Here is a 27524-nt window from a genome sequence, read left to right on the forward strand (position 1 = left end):
AGAAGAGGTGGTTGGGAAGCAGTGAACAGCCCGGTGGCTCTTGATAGAAATGTGGGTCCCAGAGGTGGCACCCACAACTATTATCCACTTCCTTTCGATATGCCATAAGAGTACAGATAAGAATACTTAATGCTTTATTGTGCGTTGACCACAGTTTTTTACATGTTTCCTGTACTGTTTTATGACTGTGTGTATATTTTGTATTTTGCCTTAGACTAATGGCACCATGAACTTGGACAGTGATGAAGGAGAAGAGCCTTCCCCGGAAGCTTTGGCCAGATATCTGTCCATGAGGAGACATACAGTGGGAGTGCCGGACACACAGTGAGTCAGTCTTTGTTGTTTCCCTGTTGACTATATAATAGAATAGTAACAGAGCCAAAGTAGAATATGTGAGGAGAACAAGCCCAGCCACAGGTCTTTAAAGCTGTATTTGTACATTTTTTATGTTTAAGGCAATTTGTAAGTTTTATAGGTTTAAGGGGTTCTCTGCTTTGGACAATGCCTGTTAGAAGTACCCCTTGATCCATTGAAGTATTCTGCGAGGAATTACAAAAGCTATTACATGCGGTTAGAATAATCTGGTGAAGAGGTAGAATATTTACTTGTGTAGTATAGCGCCATCTTGTGTTCATAGTGTACAACAATATAAATGTTCTAATGATCTGATAAGTTGGCTGAAGAAAAATTTAACATGCAGGTCCTACTTGGGTTTAGAGCGCACCTCTTAAAAAAGGCAATACTCTTATGCAGAGCATGTAGTGTGAAGAATACAGCTGGTGCATCTGCCCTGAATTATGTTCCAACTTTGCAGGGGACTGATGCAAAGGATTCTTAGGAAGCTAGGATTGGAATCCAATTTAAGAGTGAACAACTCACTTAAGGCGCAAACCTTTGGAAGCTTATATCCTATGTGTGTAGTCCATTGTCCATTGGATTTCCATTCTTGATATTCTGGCTATCCCAGTGAGCCAAAGGCTAAATGACACACAGGCTCAGTTTCCCTCCCCTCAGCCAGGTCTTTGCATAGTGATCTTCTGTTCACCGTAGCACAGACAGTAGAAATGTCTTTCCTGGCGACAGAGCCTACCAGGGAATGTGAGAGGATGCGCTGCTGTTAGCTCCTTTTGGACGCTACAACTACCTCCTCTTGTGCCCTGATCTGCTTCACGGGTGTGCTAAGACTCAGCTGTGCTTTTCCAATGGCTTAGGGTAGTGGAAGATGGCGGCCGGACTGAGCCGCCGCTCTCCTCAAGATGGCGCCGGGCCCTTGCCAGGACAGAAACATGGCTGCTGGCTCTGAAGCACACCTGATAAGAGAGCCTAGGCTGGGGACCTGGACTCTTCTACAGCCTCTCTGACCGGCTGGCTGCGGTTGACTGCTCTTCTGGGGCATCTGTGCTGCATTGGGACCCTACAGACATAAGCCCATCTGCAAGTGTTAGATCATTAGGCCCTGCTATAGCCCCAAACCCTGCTAGTGTATGAGCTGCAGTGCCAGATGCTGGGCAGCCCACCTCAGGACATCTTTATAGTGGTCACCCAATGTAACTCCTCCATTACTTCCCTGAGTGCCCAAGTAATAGAGACAATCCACCACACTTCCTCCTCAGGTTATGAAAATAAATTAGCAATTTATTTTGTTATAAATTAACAAAATAAAAATTAGCAAAAGTGTAAATATTAAAAATGTATTAAAATGCAGAAATCTTTTCAAAGCCAGAGGTTCATTTCAGTCACATATGTACTTTGCAGGTGCCCTACTTGTTATGGCCAATGAGACCACTTATTTGATTTGCTTAAAGAAGCGCTGTGCTGGCTGGATGCCAATGAGTGTCAATTGTGTGCTGGTGTTTAAAACTGGTCCGGTCTCTTCAGTTAAGCGCTGTGCCCCTGGGACTACTTAGGTGTCCTCTGCCATTACCTCTTCTGATTCTAGATCACTGCGCCCAAAAGTCACAGCCTACCCTTATTGCGGGACTGACAGATGTCATCTTCGCCCTGTAAGATTTCTGATGCCTTCATACAGCTGTATGGAGAACAAGTGCCTCTCCCTGCAATAACGCTTCATGGTTTTTCATATTACTTAAATTTTACCTATGTTTTCCCATGTATTTTGGTGCTTTTGCTGTGCTCTGTTGCCATCTAGTGTTCTTTTCTGGAATGGCTCACTTTCTGCTATATTTAGCTATCTTCATTTCACTATGTACTTTCATTCCTTTCTGACCTTGTGAGATTTATGCTTCCCTGTTCCTTACATGGTTCTTTATGTAATATGGCTACCAATGTTACTTTTATTAGCTGGAATGTTAGGGGATTGGGTGATCCTCATAAGTGACTGGCACTGTTATCTGCGCCCTCACTTTTCGGCTGTGATTTGTCTGCAGGAAACTCATTTGACTCCTGACAATTTGCACTTGCTTCTCAAGGCTTGGATGCAGCCAGCTATCCCTCAACACACCATCCTCCAGGAATGTCTGGGGTCTCATGTGGATGCAAAGGGCAGATTCGAATGTTTGCACTTTTATTCTATGGGATATTTAGTCTTTTCTACTTTGGTGATCCGCTAGTGGATTCGTTTCCAGTTGCTCCTTCACTGTTGTTCTTATCCTTTTTAGGATGAATATGCTGCAGCTATTGCTCTATGGGATGGGCCAGGCTCTAAATTTGGGGGGTTTGCTGTCAGAGTAGGGGGTCTTTGATCTGTGTCGAGTCTGTAATCTTGGAGAACATCAATTTCTGTTCTTGCTCTGATGACTTGCTCGTATTTATTTTCTCTCCGGATCAGTGTTGAGTGGCCTTTGTCTTATCCAATACCCAAAACCCTTTGTGACTGAATTTGGCGGTGGCTCAGATAGCTATAGACTGGGGTCATCATCAGGTCTGACCCGATGGCTCGGAATGAATCCACTCAGTGTATTTAAAATTTTGGTACACATACTGTTTTGGTATTCAAATGTCTGACGAAGAACCTGGGTAGGGTTCGAAACCTATGTGGCAAATCTGAAGTAATAGAACTTTGAGTGCTTTATCTTGGAGTGCTCGTTTTCTACTAATTCGGGGAAGAGGCCTGTGATCAACGTCCCCTTATCTCTGCCCTGCATTTTCATTAAGGGGCACCTGAGTTTGGCCATATTGCACTAGGAGTGCACCTTTTATTTTTTTGCTTTTATTTATGCAGACCAATTTGGTGCAGCGTACGGTGTATCGTCTGAGCACGAACAGGCTGACCCCCCCTCCCCCTCATTTAAACCTGTCACCAAACTAACGTTTTAATATATTTTTCCTTATATAATTATAAGACACTTTGCTCTTTACTTGTTGTTAAAATTCTCAACCTTTTTATATGTTTTTAAAAATGGCCCCTGTGCAAGTCAAACAGTTAGGTCTCCTCCCGGGCTGGCAGGAGACCAAACTCAGGAAGTGCGTGTGAGGTTAGGTGAGGCACAGCTCTCACAGGTTTCAATGACTTTGTGCTTGCTGGGGAATGCCCACTTTCTCCTGCCTGGAGCTCACACAATGTGAGCAAGGGGAAAGGTATGATGCACAGCTTTTTAAAGCAGGTGGGGGCTTAAGAGTAGTTAGGCGAATATAATCTTAGTTAGTTTAGAAAATATGGTTTGATTCTGGTGGACCATGGCAAGTTGAACCTGACTTGTGAAACCACTGTAGGATCTTGCCCACCATGCTGCAGCTCAGTTTTTGGGTCTTGGCAATCTTCATAGCCTTGGCTATTTTTATATAGAGCACAAATTCTTTTTTTTAGATCCTCAGAAAGTTCTTTGCCATGAGGTGCCATGTTGATCTTTCAGTTACTAGTATTAGAGAGTGTGAGAGCAATACCACCAAATGTAAGACACCTGCTCCCCATTCACACCCGAGACTTTGTAACACTAAGTCACATGACACTTGGAAGGAAAATGGCTAATTAGGCCCAATTTGAACATTTCCACTTTGGGGCGTACTCACCTTTGTTGCCAAGATTTAGACACTATTGACTGTGTGTTGTTTTATGTGAAGGGGACACAACAGTAAACACTGTTCTACAGGCTGTGTACTCACTACTTTACATTGTTGAAGCATTTGTTCGGTGTTGTCACATGAAAAGATAGAATAGACTATTTACAAAAATGTGAGGGGTGGACTCATTTATGGGAGATACTGAATGGTTCGCAAATTGAGTATGTTGCATTGGCTCGATAGAACACCACCAACAACTGCTGAATTTATAGCTTAAATTAAGTGGTTAATTGTTATGGAGAAAGGTATCTACCATAAACCTAATGCCCTGCAGAAATGTGAAAAAATATGAGGAGTGTGGCTGGATGAATTCGGACTCTCCTCCAGAGAACCTAGAGGTTTCACCTAGTTTAATCTAAATGTGTTCCTCTATGTTTTTTCTCCTTTTTTACGTATTGTGTTTTCCATTGACTCTGAAATCTTTTGGAGCTTCTATATCTTTTTTGGTCCTGCATATGTTAGTTTACATATATAAATATATAGTTATGATATAGATCTAGTTTTATATACCAACTTTTTCACTGTTAGTGTTAACCCCTTAAAGGGGTACTCCGCCCCTAGACATCTTATCCCCTATCCAAAGGATAGGGGATAAGATGTCAGATCGCCGGGGTCCCGCTGCTGGGGACCCCGGGGATCGCTGCTGCGGCACCCCGCTATCATTACTGTGCAGAGCGAGATCGCTCTGCACGTAATGACGGGCAATACAGGGGCCGGAGCATCATTACGTCACGACTCTGCCCCTTGTGACGTCAATACAAGTCTATGGGAAGGGGGCGTGGCGGTCGTCACGCCCCCTGCCATAGACTTGCATTAAGGGGACGGGCTGTGATGTCATGAGGGGCGGAGCCATGACGTCACGCTGCTCCGGCCCCTGTATCGCCCGTCATTACGCACAGAGTGAACTCGCTCTGTGCAGTAATGATGGCGGAGTGCCACAGCAGCGATCCCCGGGGTCCCCAGCAGCGGGACCCCGGCGATCTGACATCTTATCCCCTATCCTTTGGATAGGGGATAAGATACCTACGGGCGGAGTACCCCTTTAAGGACTCAAAAAACACATCTTTCCTGTTATTGTTGTCCTATGTACTGAATATCCGGCCTATCTTTGAATGACTGACTTTGGGCTGCCCGAGGTTAAAGTCGACCTTAGGGGGTTATACATAGTTTATTCTTGATCTCTGGGGTACTCGCAGTAAGGCCCTTTTTCAGGTATTTTTGGCACTCTGTGCATGGTGCTTTATACATCTTGGTTTTATTGATCTTCTGTTTTACATATGCAGGGAAAAGGGCTTGGACCGTTTTGCTTTTCCTCCCTTTCATAACTTGCAGGTCCCTTCTAGACTGGGTTGCCGCTGGGAGGGAGGAGGGACTCTAATTACTCACCGAGCTCATGCCTCCTCATTGTTATCTACCCTTGTTTGGGTGTTCGTCTACTTGATTTTTTAGTTCCTTATCAAGTTGGGAGCTGGACTGGGCCTGGTTTACATATGGAGAACAATACATCCTGAGGGAAGAGAATATAGCCACTATTCTCATGACTCATGGTCACGTCTAGATTATTCCTTCCTTCCGGACTCCTTGACTTCTAGGGTTGATTAAGTCTCCCTTGAAGACTCCCCTGTTACTTCATCTAACTGATTCTGTTGCCCATGACACTGACTTCCTTTGGAGGTTTCCCTCCAGCTTGGCAAGGGACGAACTGTTTCAGGCCAAGCTCAAAGGGTGGTGGCTAGAGTACTCTTGGGACAATGTAGCTCATGTCAGCAACAGCTAACTCTACTACGATATTACTAAGGTGGTCTTAAGGGCTTATTGTGGCGTATGCAAGATCTCTTAAGAAGAAAATAGCTACAAAACTTAAGACTCTGGGCTTTTCCTTGCAGTGAGCGTATATGGTTTTTGTTGCCACCCCAAATGAGCATACTAAACAATTCTGGGTCACAGCCAAGGCATCTTGTGACACTTGGCTGACCAAATGTGACCATTTGAAATTATCTCACTTTGAGGCTTCCCTCTTTCACTTTGGCAACAAACCGGGTAGGCTGTTGGCAAGATTTGCCAAGGGAGCTTTCCCCCTACTAACATTCCAGCCCGTTAGGACTCTTCCAGTCATCTGCACCGTGACCCCAAGAAGGTTAATGATATTCTACTTGACAGGGTAATTTCCAAAATCTTAGCTGATTGGCTTTAATAATGCCTCGGCCCATATCTCCCATCCAGGTTGGTTTTATCTAGGAACTTTGGCTGTTTCCCACATACGTTCTGTGTTGATGGGGTTGGATGATGTCAGGCAAGGTCCTGCAGCGCATGGGTTTTGGGTGACTTTTTGTAACATACCTAAAGGCACTCTACTCATCCCCGGTGGCTCGCATTCACATTACTGGATTTCTCTCAGCTCCTTTCCATCCCCAGAAAGGCACACATCAAGGTTGCCTGCTGTCCCTTTTCCTTTTTAATTTAGCTACTGAGCTGCTCTACAGAGCTCTTTTGGAGGCTCAGGATAAGGAAGGGATCCGGGTCAGGGGGTATGAGGTGTCTCGCGCTCTATTTGTGGATGATTTGTTTTTTCTCGCTAATCCACAAAGAGATCTTGGGAGGGTCTTTGAATACTTGACTGAGTTTGGGCTTGTGTCAGGCTTTAGGGTTAATGTGGCCACAAGTGTTTTGCTCGACTCCCTGAGCATTTCTTCAGGGGGGGGGGGGGATTACTGGTCGATCTTATCATCACACGCAAGTCCTTTAAATACCTTGACATATGGGTGGGTAAATCTCCCTCTTCTCCCTCAATTTTCCACCTCTGCTGTGTAATATTGCAGATGAGCTAAGTCGCTGGACCTCTCCTAAGTCGCTGGACCACTTTCCTAGTTGGCTTGGTGTCACCTAATAAAAATGTTGAGTTTCTCCAAACTTCTCTATCCGATGCAGACTATCCCCGTTCTGTTGAAAAGAACAGACATCCAGTTGCTAACTACGGTCTTCACAAAATTCATATGGGCTAACAAGAGGCCACGCATCACTCTCTGCAAACTGATGCTGCTGAAAGTGAAAGGGGGATTGGGTTTCCCAGATATTCCTCATTACAATCTATCCAGTCTATTCAGAGACTGTGTTAATCATCTGCGGGAGGCTTATGGTTCTCTAATACATCCTTGGAGGGCCAAATGGTTATGCCTTGGACTCTCCCAGCGATTTTGCATTCCAGGTATGCGACTTTGCCGTAATTAATCAAAAACAGTGTGTTGATCAGAGATACTAAAGCAGCTTGGAAGCACTGCCGGGGTCTGATGCAACTTCCCTTTCTCCAGTCTAAGCATATGCCATTATGGTCCCACCCTGAATTTCCCCAGGGGACAGAAAATATAACTTTTACGCACTGGCGAGCAGCAGGTATACTACAAGCACATAATCTGTTTCATTTTTCTGGACATAGTTTTCTCTCTTTTTCCGAGCTCTCTAGTCAGTATAATCTGGGGGGGGGCATTATCTCTCTTACTGTCAAGCCTTGACTTTCCTTAAATCACGTCTGTTAGATTTATCAAGGGAATACATCCCCACTTCTTTTGATAGCTTCATTTCCTCTTCCGAGCCTTAACACTCACTCTCATATGTCTCTATCACTACCTTCATAGGTGATGCAGCTCAGGCGTCTATGTTCCGTTGCTGGGAGGGCAAATTAGAGATGGGCGACTTGGCTATCCCCATTCTGGAAGGATGGGCTAAAGTACGGAAAGCCGTGATTAACGAGGGGTGAAGGGAAACCCAGTTTAGGATCATACATCATTGCTTCACCTTACCGAAGGCGAGAGAGGTTAGAACACTGCCCTAATTGTGGAGACTACTGTACTGACCTGATGCATAGACTGGTGGCTTGTAGAAAATCGACTGCCTATTGGTCCTCCTTATTTAGTCTCCTATCCCGCTAACTACATATTACTTTACCAGTCGACCCCTTCCTTATTTTGGTTCATGTTGCTCCTGGCGATGTAACGCTCACGTTGCTCCTACACACTAAAATCTTGGTAGCTAAATGCTGCTTAGAGCCACAAATGCCTACTATTACTGAAGTTCTTCAACAGGTAAAGTTTTACATGTTCATGGACCAGCTTGATGTGATGAGGAAAAAAAGAAAGATCCGCTAAAACATTCTTCAAAAAATGGAGAACTTTTATTCTAGTTTTTTTAGTGCTCTCTAAAATTACATCCGTAGTGGGCCCTTTCACTTCAACGTCCTGGTAAGTTTCCCGTCACTTAGCCAGAACATGGAGACTGGAGGTGCCCTCGCCATGAGGGGGTGTTTCAATATCAGACTGTGTTGCTTTAGCCACCATCGTAAATGTGGTGACACACTTGTAACTAGTGCTGCGCTGCCGGAGACCTCCTCATTCCCCTTTTTTGCATTTATTTTTATTTTTATAACTACATGCACCAAAATTAGAATGTTTAAAATTGTTATCTTCTGACCCCTGTAACTTTTTTTTTATTTTCCCGCGTACGGGGCAATATGAAGGCTAATTGTTTGCGCTGTGGCCTGTAGTTTTTATGGGTACCATGTTTGGATTAATAGGACTTTTTGATCGCTTTTTATCAATATTTTTTACGGTATATGAAGTGACCAAAAATGCACAGTTTTGGACTTAAGTATTTTTTTTATGTGTACGCCATCAACCGTGCGGTTTAGCGAACCTTATATTTTTATAGTTTGGACATTTGCGCATACGGCGGTAGCACATGATTCATATATATATATATATATTTTTTTTATTTATTACATAATTTTATTTAAAAAATAGGAAAAGGGGGGCTTATTCACATTTATTCATTTTTTTTTATTGCCCCCACAGGGGGCTATAACATGCCATCTTTTTTATTGCATACACTGATCAATGCTATGCCATAGCGTAGCATTGATCAGTGTTATTGGCGCCTTGCTGCTCCAGCCTGCTGACCAGGCTTGGAGCAGTAGATCGCCGATCAGATCACAAGGAGGCAGATGAGGACCCTCCTGTCGTCCAGTAAGCTGATCGGGACATTGCGATTCTGTTGTGATAGTCCCGATCAGGTCCACTGAGCTGATGGGATAGTGTCACTTTCACTTTAAATGCCGCGATTGTGAGAACGCTTTAAACCCCGTTAACTGAACTCAGGACATACAGGTACGCCCTGAGTCCTTAACTTGTTAACAGAAAGCATGTCCACGTACCTGTCTGTATTTGGTGTGTGTACATGGGATTGGTGGGGACAGAGACGTCATTCTTCCTGTTGGGGAACCTACCTTTATAAAATTTATAAAACGTGTTAACAAACATTTTATTCAAATATCTTCTGAGATTACACCTTCTGTAGGGCAACTAAGAAGGGGCTATACTATCGTCTGCCAGAGGGGAAAGGAGATAAAGACTGTTCAGAGTCTAGTCCTAGCAGAACAGAATAACTACAGCACCAAAGGGGGCACATAGAAACAAAAGATGATGCAAAACTTTTATTCTAAAAACACTGTGATACTTTAAAACTTCTATTTACAGCATTTCAAGCTTTAAAATTTTCCATTTGCACCTGCTTTCCCAGTGTTTGTCCTGACTAGAGATTGTGTTTTTTTTCAGTAATGAAGGAGGAGCAGAGGAGCTACAGAAGATCATTCCTGGATTTCCACGAGTCACTCCACAGACTCCATTCCTTCCAGTCGCACAAAACACAAACACTCTGCACCCGTTACTACCAATGCAAAACATGCCACCCAGCGGCCACATTGAGTATAAGGTATGTATCCATCCTGTCAACATCAACGGCTGCGTCACTAAAGCAGACCAATGTGTTAAGTTACATATTCTCCCATTACACTGTACATGGCTTGAGTTAGGCAAGGATTACATGACAACTTTGGCCTTGACGGGGTGGTACAACCAGAGATTGCGGTATCACCCTCTGTGTATCGTGCTGCGTCACATCCAGTCTAAGTAAATGTGGTCACAGGGCGACATAACAGTTGAGTCACGGCCACTTGAATTGCAGTGTGACCCCCTTTACTTACGTTAGGTGCAACACATCACTGTTCATATAGTGCTACAAGGTTATTTTTGGGCCTATTCAGCTGTGCCTCTGCCAGGGCTATATAGATAGCTTTCCAGCTTTTGGGTAGGGTCACACGTATGCTGCAGATTCTGCTATGAGCTGACACGTAAGCCTCCCCAACCCAGCCTTGTGTGTGAGCAGCAAGATTTGGAGAGGGGCACGCTTGGCACAGTGACATCGGCATGCTAGGCTAACTCCAAAGCTTACTGGGCAGCGGTGGGGTAGTCCTGTGTGTCTGCCCATAGCAGAATCTGCAACGTATGTCCTGCTGTGCAGCAGATTATCCACAGGGTGAAATACGAGATGTGCTAGGTGTGTATGTGGACAGGACAATGCACTGGACCCCAGTAGTAGTGCAGTGTATTATATGAGCGACTGGAAGATTGCATGTCAAAGTTGCCATAATAACAACAATAATAATTGGTCATTAAAGGGTTAAATAAACCGTTCACAATGCATTTTCTACCACAATTTACTCACCAAAATGTGTGGTGTGTAAACCATGCTCAATATATTTCCTGTTGTTTTCAATGGGAATACACATTGCTATTTTCAGTTTAGATGTAAAATGCGTGTGGATAAGTAATCCACGCAGAATGGGCTTCAGGAAGGCAGGACCTGGGTAAGCCAAATGGAGAAGGCAAAGCAGTAACAAAATGCTCAGCAAACATTAATCAGATCAGTGACAGACCTTATGTATTCTGTGATGTATTTTTACACACAAAACGACATCATGGGAACATAGCCTATGGATAAAGTAATGAATTTGTGTAGACTGGTGCCGAGAGCTCCTCCAGTGAGTGACGTTATAGAGTTAAAAAAAAAATCGGTGTATTTTCTGAAGTATTACCCACCAGTCTTGTTAAAAGGGGCAATTGCTTCCAAAAATACGTGTGAACCCAGCCCTGTAGATAATTTTGCAGATCCTTTTTTAACATTATTTTTTTCGTAACTTATAAAACATACTTTTATTTAGTTTTAAAGGGAAACTATATGTGGAAAAATATTAGCAGTGAGAGAAACAATTTTTTGTTTTAGTCCGTGGCTTCTATACATTCCCTTGCATCGCCCACTCTGCCCCTCCATCTCCAAACCCTGCTGAAATTCCATGCAGGCGCCATTTTTTCAGGTTTAGGCACAGCTCCAGCAGCAGCTTCACGATTCCCCACCCGCTTCAGTCTGGATGAACAGAACCTGCACTGGAATTCAATGGGGAGACCTAAATATTATAGATGGAGTGGCAGAGAGGGCGGTGCAAGAAAATGTGGAAAGCTAATGCAGCACTTGGACCAAAGAGTAAAAACATTTTTTACTGTTATGAAAGGACAGACCGGTATGAAAAGGGGATACATAGTACGTTTTATAGAACTGTGGCAGCACAGTTGGAAATGTGAATTGTAGCTGAGAAATCTTTCTTTAATCTGAGCAGACCTGTTTACAAAATGTGTGTGTGTGTGTGTGTGTGTGTGTGTATATATATATATATATATATATATATATATATATATATATATATATATATATATATATATATATATACACCGTATTTTTCGCGTATAAGACGCACTTTTTGTTCCCCAAAACTGGGGGGAAAAAGTCGGTGCGTCTTATATGGCGAATACACCCCCTATCGCGGCGGTCCCTGCGGCCATCAACGGCCGGGACCTGCGGCTAATACAGGACATCACCGATCACGGTGATGCCCTGTATTAACCCTTCAGACGCGTCTGAAGGGAAAGTGACACTAACCCGGCTGTTCAGTCGGGCTGTTCGGGACCGCCGCGATTTCACCGCCGCAGTCCCGAACAGCCCAACTGAATAGCCGGGTTAGTGCTTACAGGACACCGGGAGGGACCTTACCTGCCTCCTCGGTGTCTTCTCCGTTCAGGGATCCCCTGTATGGCCGGCGCTCTCCTTCCTCGTCGTCGCGTACGTGCGTCTGTGTGCGTAACGACGTGATGGCGGTGACGTAGAGCGAGGATACCCAGCCGGCAGCAGAGACGTTCCGGAGCGACGGGGACACGGCGACAGCGATGGAGCGACATCCAGGGCAGCGGTGACGGGTCCGGAGCGGCGGGGACACGTGAGTATTACCTCCTATGCAGTGGTCTTCAATCTGCGGACCTCCAGATGTTGCAAAACTACAACTCCCAACATGCCCGGACAGCCAACGGCTGTCCGGGCATGCTGGGAGTTGTAGTTTTGCAACATCTGGAGGTCCGCAGGTTAAAGACCACTATTGGGTTCAAAATCTTTATTTTTTTAGATTTTGCACCTATAAATTGGGTGCGTCTTATGCGCCGGTGCGTCCTATAGGGCGAAAAATATGGGGTGGGTGTGTGTGTGTATATATATATATATATATATATATATATATATATATATATATATATATATATATTTTAATTATTGTATTATTTATAAATATATTATTTGGGAAATCAAATGAATTCTGAACATCCATAGTTATAAGCATGACTTAAAGGGGTACTCTGGTGGAAAACAATTTTTTTTTTTTTTTTTAAATCAACTGGTGCCGGAAAGTTACTTCTATAAAAAAAAATCTTTATCCTTCCAGTACTTATTGGCGGCTGTTTATTACAGAAGACCTTTTTTGTTTTTGGATTTAATTTTTCTGTCCACAGGGCTCTCTGCTGACACCTCTGTCTGTATCAGGAATTGTCCAGAGCAGCATAGGTTTGCTATGGAGATTTGCTCCTGTTCTGGACAGTTCCTTATATGGACAGGGGTGTCAGCAGAGAGCACTGTGTACAGAGAAAAAAATCCAAAAAGAAAATAACTTTCTCCATAGTATATAGCAGCTAATACATACTGGAAGGATAAAGATTTTTTTTTTTTATAGAAGTAATTTACAAATCTAAAATACAGAAACGTGTGCAGCTCACAGACCACAATCCGAGAATATATTTGGTTATATGTCGAAACCCAACGGCCAGAAATAATATATAATAAAACTATGTAGTACTCTGGCACTAATATAATAAAAGGGTGAGAAAACCACTGGGCCCTAGTGGTAATAATCACCTGTAAAAAATATCAAAAGATATATAAGTATCCAGTAATCTGGCGACCTTGTTATATAGATTAAGTCTACTAAATAGTTCCGGTCTATGAGGGTTATTGTAAATCCTCTTCTGTGTGACTGATGTTAAAGTCGATGCAATAGATATTGTAGCAGATGTTGTAACATATATGTATAAGTAATAAGTTATATATGTATAAGCACAAGTAACAACATATATGTTACATCTGCTACAATATCTATTGCAATGACTTTAACATCAGTCACACAGAAGAGGATTTACAATAACCCTCATAGACCGGAACTATTTAGTAGACCTTATCTATATCACAAGGTCGCCAGATTACTGGATATTACATATATAGAGATGAGCAAACTTACAGTAAATTTGATTCGTCACAAACTTCTCGGCTCGGCAGTTGATGACTTTTCCTGCATAAATTAGTTCAGCTTTCAGGTGCTCCAGTGGGCTGGAAAAGGTGGATACATTCCTAGGAGACTCTTTCCTAGGACTGTATCCACCTTTTCCAGCCCACCGGAGCACCTGAAGGCTGAACTAACTTATGCAGGAAAAGTCATCAACTGCCGAGCCGAGAAGTTCGTGACGAATCGAATTTACTGTAAGTTTGCTCATCTCTAATTATATATATTTTTATATTTTTTACAGGTGATTATTACCACTAGGGCCCAGTGGTTTTCTCACCCTTTTATTATATTAGTGCCAGAGTACTACATAGTGCAATTTATTTTATTTTATTTATGCTATTTTATATATTTAATAAAATTGTTAACTGAAGTAAACCTATGATATTTTATTTGAACATCATTTGGAGTAAAATCCTTGAGGATTGGTTATACATTCTTTTTATAATTTACAAATCTGTTTAACTTTCTGGCACCAGTTGATTAAAAAAAATGTTTTCCACCGGAGTACCCCTCTAAAGGGGTATTCCCAGCAAAAACAACTTATCCCACGCCCCCTCCCATAGACGTGAATGGAGGGGGCATGACGTTACGTCACGTCTCCAGTCCCAGAAACCCAGAGGTTTCCAAAACTGGAGACGCAGCCCCGCATTGAATGTGGGCGCTGCAGGGAGATCGTGGGGGTCCCAGCGGCGGACCCCCTGCGATCAGACCTCTTATTCCCTATCCCTTGGATTGGAGATAAGATGTATTTTCCCCGGAATTCTCCTTTAAAATGCATCTATTGAGGTATTCCTATAAGATTCCCTAATTTGACTCCTCTGTAGGCTTGCTACTACAAGTTTTGAGGTCTGACCAGTAGATGGTGCTGTGCAATTGTAATCAAAGGCGACAATTGTGCAATCTGGGAATGACCGACTGATAATTCTAATGGTACCTTAAAACCTTTACTTTCTGCTGAGTAATTTAATAGGGTTCCCATGATTGAACATCCCAAATATTAATTCACCTTTAACTGAAGCTTAAGTATTCCAAAAACATGTGTAATTATAGGTAAGGTATTGAGGCTAAGTAAATGTTACATCATCTAGCTTTTTATTTGTATCATATGGTCAGATGACTGTAAATCTTGATGGAAGTCCAGCGTACAAAACCTTATGGTATATATTCATTTTCCCCCTCAGGAACAGTCCCTCTTACAGCCTCCCACCCTTCAGCTCTTAAATGGCATGGGACCTCTTGGACGCCGAGCATCTGATGGAGGGGCTAATATTCAGTTACATGCACAACAGTTCCTAAAGAGGCCACGAGGGCCTTCACCACTGGTTACAATGACAACTGTGAGTGTATAAATCCCTAGTATTAATAATAGTTACTATTGATAAGTGATAATATATCCAATTGTTCAGACAATTATCACCCCCATGAACTTACACATTCATCTTGATCGGAACTGTTATTTTACCAGGGGGTTTGGGTAATGGCCTGCCGGATGCTACTGTTTGGCCTCCTTTACATCTAATATTATACTTATGTAACATCAGAATATTAGGTCATTCTGACCACTTAATTTTAAAGCACATACACTCGTTTCTGTATAAACCATTTGTGGGTTTCTATACTTTTAGGCTGTACCTGCAGTTACCCCAGTAGATGAGGAGAGTTCAGATGGGGAACCTGATCAAGAGGCTGTGCAAAGGTAACAATGTTTCATTTGCAGGAAATATTGGATTTTTTTCTGCAAAATGTTGTCATTTTCCCAGGGATCTTTGGACATTAACCTGTGAAGTGTCTACAGATCTGCTTTTGTGGTTTTCCTCTTATCAAATCGTCGTAGACTGTGTCACTACTTCCTACCTAATTATCATATACAGTGGTCGCTCAACATACGATGGTAATTCATTCCAAACGACCCATCGTTTGTCGAATCCATCGTATGTTGAGGGTTTTGTGCAATGGAAAAAGTGCATTAAATACTCACCCGTCCCCGCCGCTCCGGACCGCGTTCTCACCGCTCCCGATGGTCTCCCAGGGGCTCCTGATGGGGTCCCGCTGCTCCGGCGTCTTCTTCTGGGTCCTCCTACGTCTTCCGCATCTTCACCGGTGTCCTGGCCTCGCTTTCTGGTGACGTTATTACATTGTTGCACCGGGACGGTGTGCTCAGCTAAGTAATAACGACGCCGGAAAGCGAGGCCTGGACCCCGGAGAGGACCCGGTGCAGCGGGGATAGGTAAGTGAACCTGCTGGGGCACATTACACTGCTATCCGACAGCAGCTTAAGCATTTTGCGCTGCCGGATAGCAGTTAATGCGATGGCCCCGACATATAAAAGCAATATGTCGATGCTGACATCGACATGCAATGGCCTCTGAGAGGCCATCATATTTCGATATGATCATATGTCAGGGCCATCGCATGTCGGGGGGTTACTGTAATGCAGTGTTTCCCAACCAGTGTGATTCCAGCGGTTGCAAAACTACAACTTCTAGCATGCCCGGACAGCCAAAGGCTGTCCGGGCATGCTGGGAGTTGTAGTTTTGCAACAGCTGGAGGCACGCTGATATAATATATGCAGACACGAGCATATAATTGTCGCAGATCAGTCTGCGGGCTGCTCCCAGTCGCAAATTCTATTACCACTACAAACCATTGGATTTAAAACCTCACTGTATAACATAGAAATTTGCCAAAATAAAGTCCAAAACTGGAACAAAGCATGAAATGTGAATAGAGGCTAGTACTATATAAACAGTATTAAATATGAAATCTAAGACTGGTAAGAACTGACAACAATGTAATCTAATGCCATTGATCTTCTCATTGCCTCTTAGCATTAGATTACATTTTTCTGTTTAGGTTTGATGCAGCAAAATAGTATGTGACTCCATCGTCTCCTTTCTCTGTTTGGTGTGGAAATCCTGTTAAACCTTAAAGGGGTATTCCAGGAAAAAACTCAGTTTCATATCAACTGGCTCCAGAAAGTTAAACAGATTTGTAAATTATTTCGATTAAAAAAATCTTAATTCTTCCAATGATTATCAGCTGCTGAAGTTGAGTTATTCTTTTCTGTCTGACAACAGTGCTCTCTGCTGACATCTCTGCTTGTCTCGGGAACTGCACAGAGCAGAATAGGTTTGCTATGGGGATTTGCTTCTACTCTGGACAGTTCCCGAGACAGGTGTCATCAGAGAGCACTTAGACAGAAAAGAAAAACTCAACTTCAGCAGCTCATAAGTACTGAAAGGATTACGATTTTTTTAATAGAAGTAATTTATAAATCTGTTTTACTTTCTGGAGCCAGTTGTTATCTAAAAAAAAAAAAAATAATGTTTTTCCAGGATAACCCCTTTAAGAGCAGGGCCAATATCTGTTCTGTGTTTGCTCAACGTGGCTGTATGAGGTTAGACAATACCTGGCTGCTTTCTTCCAAAAATAGTGACTTTTATATCCATGGACTGTATCTCGTGTTGCAGATCGGCACAAGTCACTTGAGTAGAGTCATGTTTTTGTAGCATACAGTTTCTTTAACCCTTTTGGTAGCAGGGTTTTCTTTTTTTTTTTTTCTGGATGTTTTGCACCTCTGGTAGCCGGTGCAGTATTCATACTTTATACAGATAAAACCTAAATTACAAAATAAATCGGGCTAAACCACCCATAACCATATATTTTCTGAAACTATACATCAGGCACATTCTAGAAAAACTGTAGAAAAAGCTTTAGAAGGGAACTGATTGTAGAACTGATCCCATTCATTTAAATAGGCAGTTCCCATTCATTTGGCGTCTCAAGTTGGACAGTGGGACACGCCACATTGGTACCGGACAGGGGTGCGCATATTGCTTCTTTTTACTGTCCGGCATGTACAATTGATCAGCTTTGATCAGTTCTGCAGAGGGCTGTATATACTCCAATAAATGCTCTGTTGTAAACATTGTACTGATAATGTTAGACTGTACATTTTGAGTAGATGGATTGATATACATTTTGGCTGACATAATGTAATCATTGTTTGCTTTGATAAGCAATTTCTGAAGTAATTTAGTTTTTTGCTTAAGTGCTACATATTTATTATACTATCACAGTTGATAAATTTGGAGCACATAAGCAAAACAAAAAAGTCGCAGCCAAGATTTTTGTGAGACTTTAAACATTTGCTCAGGTACGGGAGTTTTTCTCTCCAGGTCAGACCTGGAGTAGACTTGCGACTTTTTTTTTTGCTTACATACAACATTCACAAATCATAGATTCGTCACCACTGCAAAGTGAAAACTGAAATTTGCTTATGTAAGGCTGTTTGTAACTTTTTGCTTAGGTGTATGTGCGATTTCGTGTGCCCGGGAGTAAGCAAAAAAATAAAAAAAAATACCTTGATAAATGTCCCCCATAGTGATCTAGAGCTTGGTCAAAGTTACTTACCCACATAAGACAAAAAATCTGGACTTTGTTTTGCAAAATGAAATGTCCAAAAAAACCTCTGCTGTACGTTTGAAAAGAAGATGTTTTCCCATCAAATTCAAAATGCCTGTTAGTTCACATATAGTTTATATCTATACTTATTAGATGTAACATTCAAGGGGCTTCTTTTGGCCCATTCATTATTTGCAAGGTTTTTGTAGATGTTTACATCCCCAAAAGGTGCTGGTTTGCAAATTGCATAGTTCCAGTTTGAGACCTATTTTGCCTTTAAAAAAGGGAATGGGACAATTCACATTCATTCGTCTCAGTTTTGTAATAACGAAAACTGTGTCCCTGCAGCGGAATGTGACCTTCCACACAGGGACACAGTATTCTGCTCTACAGCCCGCTCCCTCTCACTCCAACCCTGCTACTCTCTCTCAGGGGGACGGGGGACACCGTTTTCTGCTTTACAGCCCGCTCCCTCTCACTCCAACCCTGCTACTCTCTCTCAGGGGGACGGGGGACACCGTTTTCTGCTTTACAGCCCGCTCCCTCTCACTCCAACCCAGCTACTCTCGCTCAGGGGGACAGGGGACACCGTTTTCTGCTTTACAGCCCGCACCCTCTCACTCCAACCCTGCCACTCTCTCTCAGGGGGACGGGGGACACCGTTTTCTGCTTTACAACCCGCTCCCTCTCACTCCAACCCTGCTACTCTCGCTCAGGGGGACAGGGGACACCGTTTTCTGCTTTACAGCCCGCTCCCTCTCACTCCAACCCAGCTACTCTCGCTCAGGGGGACAGGGGACACCGTTTTCTGCTTTACAGCCCGCTCCCTCTCACTCCAACCCTGCTACTCTCTCTCAGGGGGACGGGGGACACCGTTTTCTGCTTTACAACCCGCTCCCTCTCACTCCAACCCTGCTACTCTCTCTCAGGGGGACGGGGGACACAGTTTTCTGCTTTACAGCCCGCTCCCTCTCACTCCAACCCTGCTACTCTCTCTCAGGGGGACGGGGGACACCGTTTTCTGCTTTACAGCCCGCACCCTCTTACTCCAACCCTGCTACTCTCTCTCAGGGGGATGGGGGACACAGTTTTCTGCTTTACAGCCCGCACCCTCTCACTCCAACCCTGCTACTCTCTCTCAGGGGGACGGGGGACACCGTTTTCTGCTTTACAGCCCACTCCCTCTCACTCCAACCCTGCTACTCTCTCTCAGGGGGACGGGGGACACCGTTTTCTGCTTTACAGCCCGCTCCCTCTCACTCCAACCCTGCTACTCTCTCTTAGGGGGACGGGGGACACCGTTTTCTGCTTTACAGCCCGCACCCTCTCACTCCAACCCTGCTACTCTCTCTCAGGGGGATGGGGGACACAGTTTTCTGCTTTAAAGCCCGCACCCTCTCACTCCAACCCTGCTACTCTCTCTCTCAGGGGGATGAGGGACACAGTTTTCTGCTTTACAGCCCGCACCCTCTCACTCCAACCCTGCTACTCTCTCTCAGGGGGACGGGGGACACAGTTTTCTGCTTTACAGCCCGCTCCCTCTCACTCCAACCCTGCTACTCTCTCTCAGGGGGACGGGGGACACCGTTTTCTGCTTTACAGCCCGCACCCTCTCACTCCAACCCTGCTACTCTCTCTCAGGGGGACGGGGGACACCGTTTTCTGCTTTACAGCCCGCTCCCTCTCACTCCAACCCTGCTACTCTCTCTCAGGGGGACGGGGGACACCGTTTTATGCTTTACAGCCCGCTCCCTCTCACTCCAACCCTGCTACTCTCTCTCAGGGGGACGGGGGACACCGTTTTCTGCTTTACAGCCCGCTCCCTCTCACTCCAACCCTGCTACTCTCTCTCAGGGGGACGGGGGACACCGTTTTCTGCTTTACAGCCCGCTCCCTCTCACTCCAACCCTGCTACTCTCTCTCAGGGGGACGGGGGACACAGTTTTCTGCTTTACAGCCCGCACCCTCTCACTCCAACCCTGCTACTCTCTCTCAGGGGGACGGGGGACACCGTTTTCTGCTTTACAGCCCGCACCCTCTCACTCCAACCCTGCTACTCTCTCTCAGGGGGATGAGGGACACAGTTTTCTGCTTTACAGCCCGCTCCCTCTCACTCCAACCCTGCTACTCTCTCTCAGGGGGACGGGGGACACCGTTTTCTGCTTTACAGCCCGCACCCTCTCACTCCAACCCTGCTACTCTCTCTCAGGGGGATGAGGGACACAGTTTTCTGCTTTACAGCCCGCACCCTCTCACTCCAACCCTGCTACTCTCTCTCAGGGGGACGGGGGACACCGTTTTCTGCTTTACAGCCCGCTCCCCCTCACTCCAACCCTGCTACTCTCTCTCAGGGGGACGGGGGACACCATTTTATGCTTTACAGCCCGCTCCCTCTCACTCCAACCCTGCTACTCTCTCTCAGGGGGACGGGGGACACCGTTTTCTGCTTTACAGCCCGCTCCCTCTCACTCCAACCCTGCTACTCTCTCTCAGGGGGACGGGGGACACAGTTTCTCCACACATCTCCCAGCCTTTCTCCCACCTGCCCACGCCAAACACATCCCTAACCCTAACATCTAACGCTAAACCCCAAGCTCTAACCCCTAACCCTAAACGCTAAGTTTTAACCCTAACCCCTGGAGGAATGTGTCCGCTGTCATAGATTGGCCACAGCAAGCAGGTCACGTTCGGCTACGGGGCACAGTTTTCTTAACTTAACTGGACATAAATGAACCCAGCCTTACATACCACAGTGCAGTGTATTAAAATGTTTTGCACATGTAGATATCAGGCACAGCTAAATCTTATATATATATATATATATATATATATATATATATATATATATATATATATATATATATAAATGATCACTTCTTTACTTAAAGGGGTACTCCCGTGGAAAACTTTCGTTTTTTTTTTCTAAATCAACTGCTGCCGTAAAGTTAAACAGTTCTATTGAGAAATCTTAACCCTTCCAGTACTTTTTAGGGGCTGTATACTAAAGAGAAATCCCAAAAAGAAATGCATTTCCTCTGATGGCATGACCACAGTGCTCTCTGCTGACCTCTGCCCAGGGCAGGAGAATATCCCCATAGCAAACATATGCTGCTCTGGACAGTTCCTAAAATGGACAGCAGAGGTCAGCAGAGAGCACTGTGGTCATGCCATCAGAGGAAATGCATTTCTTTTTTGGATTTCTCTTTAGTATACAGCCCCTAAAAAGTACTGGAAGGATTACGATTTTTTTTATAGAAGTGATTTACAAATCTGTTTAACTTTCTGTCACCAGTTGATTTAAAAAAAAAAAAAAAAGAAAAAAAAAAAGTGTTTTCCACTGGAGTACCCCTTTAAAACCAGTGAATTGTCTCTGTTTATTCAGCATCCTGAAATACAGACTTAATATTCTCATTATCATAAAGGTATCTTGCCAACCGCTCCAAGAGACACACTTTGGCAATGACCAGTCCTACAGCAGAAATCCCCCCAGAACTACAGCGCCAGCTTGGGCAGCAGGGTTTCCGAAACAGAGTATGGCCTCCGCACCTGATACCTGACCAGCATCGGTAAGTAGCTAGATACTGCCATGCAGTGCAGACAAGTGACCGTACGTGTGCTTTTTCTCATTCAGTTATGTTTTTATAAAAAAAATGTAAAACGTATTTTTGTGCCTCTTTTAGATTCATCACCTAGAAGCTTTATAGCCCTTCTTTTACTGAAATGCATTTATAGTTATTAAACTTCCTGACTTTTTAGCTATTGAAGAATAATGGTATCTAGTCATTAGTCTGAACACAATTAGACTGTGTTACTATGTAATAAAAAGTTCTGTTTTTTCTTGGGAAGCAGGTGCAAAGGTGCGCTTACAACCTTTGATCAGTCAGTGCATACGTGACCATGTAAACTTTGCCCAACACCCACGGACTGCCACGCTGGAGAAAATAGATTGGGGATTCTTTGTTTTCTCAAGGAAGTCAGCTGAACTGTCCTTTTTTTTTTCTCTCCAAGATGTGCAACCAAAACTGACACACACAAAAAGTGTCACATGATCAAAACTTAAAGCTGTTTGTTGCCTAATATCAGAACAAAGCTTCATACACTTTTTTGGAATTATAGCAGAGATTTTTTATTTTACGTACAGTGGTCCCTCAACATACGATGGTAATCCGTTCCAAACTGACCATCGTTTGTTGAAACCATCGTATGTTTAGGGATCCGTGCAATGTAAAGTATAGGACAGTGGTCTACAACCTGCGGACCTCCAGATGTTACAAAACTACAACACCCAGCACGCCCGGACAGCCAACGGCTGTCCGGGCATGCTGGGAGTTGTAGTTTTGCAATATCTGGAGGTCCGCAGGTTGAAGACCACTGGTATTGGAGGTTATAGTCACGTGTCCCCGCCGCTCCGGACCGTCACCGCTGCACTGGATGTTGCCCTCCATCACTGTCCCCGTGGTGTCCCTGACGCTCCGGCAAGGCCTCTGCTTCCCGGGCATCCTCGCTCTCCGTCGCGTCGTTACGCACGCCGCTCCTATTGGATGACGGGACGGCGCGCACAGCGACGTGATGACGAATTTGGAGAGCGCTGACGATGCAGGGGATCCCGAAGAGGACGCGCCGGAGGCCCGAGGACAGGTAAGTGATCGTCAGCGGACCACACGGGCACCGTAAACGGCTATCCGGCGGCAGCTGAAGCAGTCTGCGCTGCTGGATAGCCATTTATGCGATGGCCCCGACATACAAAAGCATCGTATGTTGATGCTGCCTTCAACATGCAATGGCCTCTGAGAGGCCATCGTATGTTGAAATGATCGTATGTCGGGGCCATCGTAGGTCGGGGGGTCACTGTATTGTAAAAAGAACATGGTGCAAATCTATCTCCTGTAGATCTCTAAAACCTAATTCTGTAATTATGTATGCTAAAGAAAAAAGCAGTAAATGCTCTTGTCCTAGGTTACTGTTGATGGTGTAAGTCTTGTTGTGAGGTCTCACATGTACATTACCCTGCAATGTTTTTCTTTTCTTTTTAGTTCCATGTACAAAGATTCAAACACTCTCCACCTACCGGCTGAGCGCTTTTCCCCTGTGCGCAGGTTCTCCGATGGAGCCGCCACCATCCAAGCATTTAAAGCTCATCTGGAGAAAACAGGACACCATAACAGCAGCATCAAACAGCTGCAACAGGTAAACCGATCTGTGCTGCTGACATGCAGGAATGGCGCTCAAATAATACTTGGTCAGCTTGTGCTTGGTGTTTTATCAGGGGTGTGGAAATAAAATAAAAAAAACTACTTGTCCAAGGGGCTAAAACAAAGCGCAATGCACTTGTCCTGGTATGTAAAATGATTTCAACCAAAATAGTATGTAAATACATTAATAGAAACTTAATAGGGCCCCTAATAAGCAAGTCCCCTCCATTAAGTAGGTACTCCCTCCTTCAGGTAAGTACGTCCCCTCATCAGGCAGGCAAGTATGTAAATAGGGCCCCAGATATATGTTTCCCAAGTTAGTAGGCAGGTAGGGCTTCCCCCGGTAGGTAAATAATGTCCCAGATTGGTATGACCCCCATTAAGTAGAGCTCCCCAGTAGGCAGAAAGGCCTCCAGATAGAAATTACCCCATCAGGTAAGCAGGTAGAGCTCCCATGTAAACAATTATACCCCCTAAGTCAGAGCTTTCCAAACTTTTCATGGTGACACCCTTTTTTAGACATGCATAGTTCCGTGTCACACTCCTTGCAATACTGCCAACTGCACGTATCTCGTTGCGTGTTGACAATGCACAACCTAATACAAGTATCGGCATAAGAAATGTGGCTTCTACGCGCCCCCCCCCCCATGTGCCACAACTTTCCCCCTTCATCCTAACCTTTATTTCCCCCCTCTGATGCCCCTTGTGCCATTATATTTTAACCCCACCCCCTTTATCTCCTCCTGTGCCACATTATTCAGTCATTCATTCACCAAGCCCCCCCCCCCCCCCCCCCCTTCTCTCTCTGATCCTCTGCTATGCATTACCTGTCTTCCATCCCCTGGTGCGCTCTGGCACAGCGGGCCCAGCGGTGGCTGCTGTTGCTGGACCGCATTCTCTGTCTTGACGGAGGTGGGCGCGGTGAGTGGCGTCCTTGCACACGTGCCTACCCCGTGATGCAGACGTCCTGCACGGCGCACTATAGGCTGCAGCATACAGCTTTGGTCCATTGAGTTTAGTGGATGTTGCAAGACTGATTGCCTCGTCATATGTGAATTCTTCAGGCATTTAGCCCTGCTTTCCTGAAGAATTCACCTTCCCAGCACCTAGAACTGCATGTCCCGGGCATCAGCTGATAAGATTTCCACACCCCTGTTGTATGTTCTCTTGATTTTTGTGGTGGGTTTCTGCAGTTTCTCTATTTTTTGCCCTACAGTCCAAAATCATATAATTTGCTTCCTGTGACTAGGTCCTCATAGTTTTTTTTAAGGAGCCTTACTGAGGTAATGTGGCAGTAGCACAATGTGTATAGTTCAAGAGTAAGCGTCTATGTGCCCAATTTAAGGATCTATTTTAAGGATATTAAAGGGATATTCCCATCTTAAGAAGTCATGACAAGTCTTTGCATTTTCCATCTTTTACATGACTAGCGAGGTCTGACCTCTGGGACCCTCACTCACCCTGGCAACAAAGGGGCAAAAGCCCCTTTACCATTTTGTCTGCACAGCAGGGGTCCTGGTCCATCTTTGCAGGTGCGCAGGTGTTGTATTTCCTAGCTCAGTTGGGAAATTGCAACAACACGTGCAGGAATAACTGAATGTGCTCTAGTACTTAACTAGCACCACATACCTTCTATCCTGAGCATTGGGAGCATTATTTTATCACTACTAGTGGAAATACACACAGATACATGGTTTCCTGCTAATTTTTAGGAGTGTGAGCAACTGCAGAAGATGTATGGTATACACATGGATGAAAGGACCCTGGAACACACACAACAGCAGCATTTTATGTACCTGCAGGAGCATCAGCAACACCTCCTGCAGCATCAGATCCAGGTAGGTCACTTTATTATCATTGGTATTCTCCTTAATCAGAATCTGAGATTGTGTCAGTGTTTCCTACAGAAAAATATTGGGGTGGAGCTTGTAATACAAAATCTTTATACAACAATTGAGTCTTAGTATAGTTTATATTGTATCAGGCTCAATGTTTCTTTTCTTCTTTTGGTTCCCTTTCAGGATTGCATCCGCCCTGCACAGCCATCTCCTCCTCTCCAGTCATCAACCATAGTATCGGCTTGTGAGAATCAGCCTGCTCTACTTACACACCAGCTCCAGAGGTATTGGGCCCCTCATCAGAATAAAGAGTATTGCTGGACTACATCAGTATTCTTATTCTTTCTATGTTACATTTAATAGGGCTGTAGTCACGGGATGGCTTTTATAATGGCTTTTTCCCAGTAGCTTTAAATGGCTTCTGTTGTACTTTGAATTCAAGACATACATTGTAAATGTACTTATATTGTAAAATATAGTTGTCTACATAAATATATCTCATTTGTCCTATGTAGATTGCTTTAAAATATTACAGCGTTTAATTGAATCTTTATTTGACCTATGATTATGTTTCTATATTGACTTATCCTAATGTCTTATTTCAGATTGCGAATCCAGCCTTCCAGTCCCCCTCCAAATCCAGCCAGCAACCACCTGTTCAGACAGCCAAACAATAGTCCCCCACCATCTTCCAGTGCCATGCTCCAAACACATGGTACAGCTCCTTTCCACGTAATATTGTGCAGTTTATTAATTTTTTTTCCCCTCCATCTTACAGATTTCCTTTTTTCCACTTCAGGGGCCCAACCTTCCACTCAGTATCAGGGGGTGCCAGGTCATACTGCCCTTTACCAGCCTTCTAACAGTGGCTCCCCTCCACCTAGCATTACACTGCCACGCCTGGGCATACAGCAGCCGCAGAACCAGCAGCAGTCAGCACAGCAAGTGACCATCCAGGTCCAAGAGCCATCTGATATGTCAGGAGCTGCACGGGGTATTTCTATTAATACTTGTGCCAATCACATACAAATGCAGCAGCGGGCATCACTTATGGCTTCATTGGGCAATTATAACCACCGACCTCTGTCCAAACAACTGAGTGCTGACAGTGCTGAAGTGCACAGGTACAACCTTGAAAATATACAGCGCTTATTCGTAATGATTTTTTTTTCTTGTTATGATAGATAATCCTTCTACTATGGGGAGTCATAGTAATGTTTCCTTGTTCACAGATATTTTTTGTAGCATGACTAATTCTCAATCCTCATGAGTCTGTAGCCCTGTAGATAAAGGGTGCCTATCTCTTAAAAATAAAACTAAATAATCGACTTCTAACATGATAAAGCAACATGTGAGAAGTTTTGATCAATGGGTTTGTGAGTGTAAGAGGTGTACGCGTCCACAGACAATTTCTAGAAAGTCTGTGGACCATCTGTGAATCTGTACACCTCTCGCACTGTTTTTCAAGCATAGTCAAGTGAACAGGCTCAGCAGTCCGTTGAAGGCCACTGCCAGTTTGCCTTATTGTTACCGCCACATAAGGCGAAAACTTATTAACAAAGAGACAGGTCTGATCGGTCGCATCAAAGAAGGTGCTTACTTGAGAGGGCTGTGCTAATAAGCACACAATGTATGCTTGTTGAGTATTCTGAATGGTTAGCTAGCCACTGCTCTTTTAGAGATCTACCCACTCTAGTTGGACACTGAGTAGATCGCTGTCACAATAGCACTGCAAGAGTTAATTTAACAGAAAGTTTATTGAAATACATTACAACACATTTTGGGAACATACTTTTCCCTTCATCAGGTTTATGCATGCAGGTAGACTGACCAGGTGTACATCAACCATCTTGTGTAGCTATACAATAACAGCAATTATTCCCTGGGGACACCTACCAATTTTTAGTTATTCAGAACTATAGAGCCTGTTTCATTACAGACAACACCTCTAATATAAGAGACACCACTCCCAAGACCCCATCAAAACATATTATTTTTCCACAGGTTTGTATCTGTTTTCTGGCCTTTTGCATTCCAGTGGATGCTAAGCATTCAAATGTGTCATTTCAATAAGCTTTAGGCATGTAGCACAGACACATCAAAATGTTATATTTTTCAATTAATAGATATAGCCAGCAGAAGCACCTAGCAGTGATCTTCACTCCCTGCCTTGGTGCTCAATCAGACTGATTGCAGTAAACAGGCTTCATGGCAAGTGTATGAAAATTGTCTTCTACAATCAGTTGGATTGAGTGACGAGCCGGGGAGTGAAGTTCGCTGCCTTGTGCTTCACTCGGCTATATCTAATGATCTGAGAAGGTTTCAGTACAAAGATTTTGACTGATTTAAAGGGGTACACTAGTGGAAAACTTTTTTTTTTTTTTAAGTCAACTGGTGCTAGAAAGTTTTATAAACAGATTTGTAAATTACTTCTATTAAAAAATCTTAATCCTTCCAGTACTTATTAGCTGCTGAATATTACAGAGGAAATTCTTTTCTTTTTGGAACACAGTGCTCTCGGCTGACATC

At 44.1% G+C, this 27524-nt stretch overlaps 1 protein-coding gene across 3 annotated transcripts in view; it reads left to right on the forward strand.

The window, feature by feature from the left end:
• Positions 1-27524, forward strand: part of SIK3 (SIK family kinase 3) — a 171431-nt gene that overhangs the window by 124928 nt on the left and 18979 nt on the right. For all 3 annotated transcript variants that reach the window (XM_056544368.1, XM_056544370.1, XM_056544369.1), the window contains exons 11-20: positions 215-324; positions 9624-9780; positions 14743-14898; positions 15187-15257; positions 21388-21531; positions 22999-23152; positions 24870-24995; positions 25179-25279; positions 25601-25710; positions 25795-26119. In XM_056544368.1, the coding sequence (XP_056400343.1) occupies positions 215-324; positions 9624-9780; positions 14743-14898; positions 15187-15257; positions 21388-21531; positions 22999-23152; positions 24870-24995; positions 25179-25279; positions 25601-25710; positions 25795-26119 (1454 nt within the window). The remainder of the gene's footprint in view (positions 1-214; positions 325-9623; positions 9781-14742; positions 14899-15186; positions 15258-21387; positions 21532-22998; positions 23153-24869; positions 24996-25178; positions 25280-25600; positions 25711-25794; positions 26120-27524) is intronic.

Source organism: Hyla sarda, chromosome 10 (genome assembly GCF_029499605.1).
Source record: "Hyla sarda isolate aHylSar1 chromosome 10, aHylSar1.hap1, whole genome shotgun sequence".
In the NCBI taxonomy this organism is placed as follows: domain Eukaryota; kingdom Metazoa; phylum Chordata; class Amphibia; order Anura; family Hylidae; genus Hyla; species Hyla sarda.